Raw genomic sequence first — 5,613 nt, forward strand, 5'->3', positions numbered from 1 at the left:
CTCCACCCCTCCACCCCTCCACCTCCTCCCCTCCTGCAATGCTGCAAATTATTGATTCAGTATGAGAAACAGTCTACTTGACTTCACAGCAGGGAACATATCAATCTGTCTTACTCCAATGTAATAGTGTTTTTAAAGCTGTGAGGTCAACAACCTAAGGTGTTAGGAACAACCAATGAGAATTTAAAACATTGCATGCGAAAAATATGTAAATATTGTCCAAAACTTACAGAGATCGAGCATTTATAGGAATGGTTTCATTAGGAACCGAAGTGAGTTTGAGAAAAGCACAATATATTTCACCCTCATTACAATTACATTTGGTGCAGATATCTGAAACAGCATGAGCCTCCGAAAACAATCTCATGTACAGTATCATCACAAATGTCAACTTAAAATATATTTCTTCACGGAACATTTTCAGACGTAGATTAATCTGGAAAAGAAGAAAATACAAAATATCAGAGACTATGTTATTATTTCATTCACATTGCAGATTCTTCAAAGGAAAAAGATTGTTGCCCCTGCTCCATACGATGAATCTATCTTTGATTTTACCTACCTTCAGTTTAATATTTAAAATTACAGAATGAATTCCGATAAATCAATGTGAATAACATAATTATAGATTGAAGCTTAAATGAGCGATAATGTGGAATAAAAACTGACCAAGCACCCTTACATACACACATACACAGATAGACAAATGAAACCCTACACTTACACACAGAATCTGTACATGGTGCGTCTACTATAAAACTAATAAAGCTTAAATCCTACGATCCAATTATGTCACTCACAGATATCGGTGGAGAATTTTCACCTGCAGTGAAAGGTTTTCTCATGTTCGATGACACTCGAACGTGTTGAACATGATTTTATACGAAAGTCGTTTATTCAATACTGTTCCGTGCGACATTATTTCCATAATTCTGGCCTGATCAAATGGTACGCACATCAACAAACATTTCGCTTTCTGTTTTCATAAGTATAATTTTATACTTGCTGGGCTGTAAGTGACTGAATTGGTTTTCGTAGCTGACGAAGCGAAACGATGCGGAAACGCATACTTCCTACGATCCGATGACAGCACTCATACTCTAAAATAAAATGTCTACTTTCACAAGTTTTCCTGAGACTTCCTACAATGAAAGGCTTTCTCTGGTCTGATTACACTCCAATATATTGAACATGATTTTACAGGAATCCATTTTATTTAACGCTGCTTCTAACTCACCATCACCATGAGCGACAGGATTTTCTTTCATATTTATTATGAGTTTTTCTTCTTTCAATTTTGCTTCCATTTCTTGCTGAGTGTCTTCCTGACTCCTAAGGTAAAGAAACTTACTGCATACATTGATACGCCATTAAACTAAACATACCAGATTATTCATTTTTAAAATGAAACGAAATTATGTGAAAAGAAAAATTTAAAATACAAGGGTGTAATCGATTTCACATCGACATTGCTCTTCGCAATGTGTGACGTACCAGATAAAGCAATGTTTTGCACTTCTTGGAGGGATGGTAAGCCAGAGATCATATTCAAATAATTTTCAGTTCTTTTTTAATCATTCCAAGTGATTCTATACTCGTTGGTATTGTAACCGCCTTGAGATGCAACATTTTTTCGATTTCAATCAGCAAATATTTATATTTTCTGAGCTTGTCAAATTCTTTTGCCGAGATATTATGACCATAAGGAATACTCATGTTGATCAATAAACAAACTTTATTGAATTGATCTTTCACAACAATATCCAGTTTATTAGCTTTGATTGTTCAGTCTGATGGTACTGGAAAGTCCCAAAGACTCATTACATTTCCTTTTTCAGTTACAGTCTCATGATGGTGATTATACTACTTGTCAGTAGTTTTGATTTTATAATGCCGACATATTAACCAGTGTATATATTAGCTTACTCTGTCATGGCTTGATTTATACTCTACTGGTGCAAAAACTTTACATTGAGAGATAAGGTGGTGCACTGTTTCAATCACATTATTGCAGAATCGGCATTTTGAATCAACTCCATTTTTCATCACATTGGAGTGGTAGTTCTGGGTCAATAACCTTTGATCTTGAACATTTAAGACGAGGCCTTCTCTTTCTGAAATCCGTAGCCATTGTTGGACGTGATCTGGTCTAAATCAGCTTGCTTGCTACGGGCCACATATTTACCATACAGAGGTTCCTGCTCCGACTGATGATCAGCCAAACTGTTTGAGCGTTCTTTTTCTTTGCCATTATTTTCACCTTCGTTGTGACAATAGTTGTTGCACTTTCCTTTGGCTGTTCAACTTGGGTATCGTGCATGAGATCAATAGCAACCTTTTTGTTCTTTATGATAGAATGAAGCTTCTTATGCCTCTCTTGATTTTCAGCGAGTTTTAGCATCCAGTTGTTTGTTGTTTCAAGATATTTGGCCAATCCACTTGTGGTTTTGTAAGATAGTTCAAATTGGGACAAGGCTCTGGGAAGGTGAAGTCGATCTACGTCTGCCTTTGGGTGGTGCGTCTTATTACAACTCAGCAGCTTGCATATTTTTCTGCCAGTTTTCTTTACTTCACTGATGTTCCAGTTCAACACATTGTTGCTATAAGTAACAACTGGAGCCACTAAGGAATGTATGGCTAACACCTTGTTACATGCACTTAGCTCGGATTTCAGGACTGCTCAAACTCTCCAATAACAGTCTTTCCTTATTTTTCACGCTCGCGTGCTGAATGCCAGACTCTCCATTATTCCTAGATACTGGTAGGTTTGTTCTTGCTCAAGTTCTTTTATAAGTGTGTCACAACTGAACTTATGGTTTTCAATTTCTCTTCCAGGAAAGTGGCCTTGGCAAACTTATCAAAAGTATTCGCCATCTCGATTCATCACTGAATGCTTTCACAGTACATAATAGGCCTTCAAGTTCATCATTGTCTTTGCTATGGAGTTTAAGTTATTCATATAAAATGAGTGGCTTATTTTCCTGTCAATTTAATACTCGTACCCTTCTGTTAAGTTCATTTGTAAGGAGTATTAAAGTTATGCCAAAGAATTAGAGATGAAAGTTAGGCATCTTTGAAAATGCTAGAGTTGATGTTAATATTGTTTGAAGCCAGCACGCCATCAAAGTAATATAATTGGAGATCCGTATTCCACAATGACATATTATGCCCCAAGAAGTTTGAAATTACAGGAGAAAATTTGAAGATGTCCATCGATTTCAAGATCCACGAATGCGGTATGCTGTCAGAGACCTTTTTGTAACCAATCCATGCGGAACAGAATTCTACGCTTGTTATGACAGTTCTCCAAGGATCATGCGATTCTTAGGAGTTGATCTTTGCATCCGTATGAGCCTCGTCGGCACCCTTTTTGTTTAGTGGGAAAATATTGTTTTGTTCTATAAATGCATGTTTTCTTCAGGAGGATGGATGTTAAAATGTTATAAGTAGTGGATAAACAGGTTATGGGCCGCGTAGTCTTTTGGAACATTAGTTTTGTTATTCTTTGGGAGTAAGTAATACCACTTGTAACGTAATTTGTTACGTGTAATAACCAGACAACAGTAAAAACAATGCAACGAAACGAACTAACAAATCTCTTTATCAACCAACAATCAATATTCCTTGTGAACTAACCAACCGGCACCTTCCAACTTCACTGCTAACTAACAGGGACTTCACTCGACTCCGAACTCTGAACTTTTGAACTTACTCGGATCGTTACTATTTATACTTTACTCGGACCAGTCTATCTCTTGCATGGGGGCGTCGTAACTCTCATCACAACACAAACCAATCAGATGTTTCTCACATAATTTCATTGAACAGCTGAACTAACTTTCTGTGTACGCACCGGAGCAACGAATGCCTGAAATTTGGAACCCTATCTTTACCGGGGCGTTTCTATTTATGAGCATTCGCGAGTTTCGTCATTAGGCCTGCTATTGTCTTCCCATGCTTGTTCTTGTAAATTTTAGTAGAATACTTCTGTAAATTTCCTTTGCACGTTTTCTCATCACTCCAAATCTTTTTCCAACGTAGGATTTTTCGCATTGGATGTGAATTGCTTATTTTGCTTCAAAACTCGTTTCTCTTCTCAAATCTTCGTATTCTTTGAGCTTTTGATTGGACATTTTGTCTCAGTGTGTGTGTGTATGTGTGTCTATATCGATTCTCTGGTGATAATCCACACTTTCTCTTCATCTTTCTTCCTTTTCAAGATCTTACATAATTTCCACAGATTCGTTCATTTAATATTGATACTTATCTCTCATTAATTCAATCGCTTCTTCAGTTTTACTTATCCAGTTGGGATTTCTTCCCAACTTTAGTTTTCTTTGCTTTTTCGGAGGCATACAAATAACTTCACTTGTCTTAGTAGATGCGTAATTTCATTTAACTCAGTAGGATCAGGTTTAAATTCGTGTATTTCTTTTGTTACATAGCTGCCAATTTTAATGTTTTTTTAAATTTTGGTTTGTATTTGAGAGTTTATGAAAAGATTCTCTATGATTAATATTTATGACTTGCAACTGTAACCTTATTCAGAATTTTCTGTTTCATTTCTGTCGTAGAGTCTTTGTGTTCCTGGATATCTTTATAAAGTGCATTAGAATTTCTTATTTCTTCATGCCTTTGGTTGAGTTGGTCAGATGGCAATCTTTCAATTTAGACTCGTAACTGGCTGTTGTCTTAATTTGATTCTTTATTTCTTTCCTGTCTTATATTTCGGTCATTTTCCCTTACGTATTTTACTATCTGTGTGTTTTTGTTGGTTTCTGGTGGGGAGGTTTTGATCTTGTTCCGCAATTACGAACTCTTCAGCTTCTGCTTTGAGTCCTGAGCTTTTCAACCAGTGTTGGGATTTAACTTTTTCTATTTCTTTTCTGTTTAGCTTATCCCAGAATTTGCCATTAAGGGCTTTTCTTACAATCTCTTTATCATGATATTTTGTACTTTCAGTGTTAGCTTAGATTTTAGTTACTTCACACTTTTTGTTGTTTCTTCTTTTTCCTCATAGTTATCAAGTATTATAACCTCCTCTTCGTAATTTCTAGCTTCCTTGAAGATGGAAAATAGCTTTTATTTTCCTTTACTCATGCTTTGTGGCTATTTGTATCAGTTTTCTTTGGTCATGAATTAAAATATCTCTGTAGTCCTTTGACAGATATTTTATATTAGTTTTCTAGTTGCATCAGACTTCTGTCAGTTTCTTCTTGTCAAACCAATAAGTTATGGGGATGTAAATAAACGAACAGCAGTTGTGAAGCAATGATGAGGGAGAAACACAGAGCTAAAGACACACACATACACTTACATATATACATACATATATATACGATTGATTTCTTTCAGTTTCTGTCCACAAAATTCACTCACAAGGCTTTCATTGGTGTGAGGCTATAGCAGAAGACACATGCCAAGTCATCACACAGTGGTACTGAACCCAGGGCCATATGTTTTGGAAACACAGCCACACCTGCACTTATGTATATGTGTGTGTGTGTATGTGTGTGTATGGGTGTATATATGTATGCATGTATATATATGTATATATATATGTGTACATATATATATATTAATATATATATATATATATTACATATATATATA

At 35.8% G+C, this 5,613-nt stretch overlaps 1 protein-coding gene across 1 annotated transcript in view; it reads right to left on the reverse strand.

The window, feature by feature from the left end:
• LOC106878561 (leucine-rich repeat-containing protein 15-like) overlaps window positions 1–5,613 on the reverse strand; it is a 26,269-nt gene that overhangs the window by 15,184 nt on the left and 5,472 nt on the right. Inside the window, exon 2 of the mRNA XM_052977779.1 lies at window positions 231–436. Coding sequence (XP_052833739.1) covers window positions 231–418 — 188 coding nt within the window. The 5' untranslated portion in view covers window positions 419–436. The remainder of the gene's footprint in view (window positions 1–230; window positions 437–5,613) is intronic.

This window comes from Octopus bimaculoides, chromosome 28 (genome assembly GCF_001194135.2).
Source record: "Octopus bimaculoides isolate UCB-OBI-ISO-001 chromosome 28, ASM119413v2, whole genome shotgun sequence".
Classification (NCBI taxonomy): Eukaryota; Metazoa; Mollusca; class Cephalopoda; order Octopoda; family Octopodidae; genus Octopus; species Octopus bimaculoides.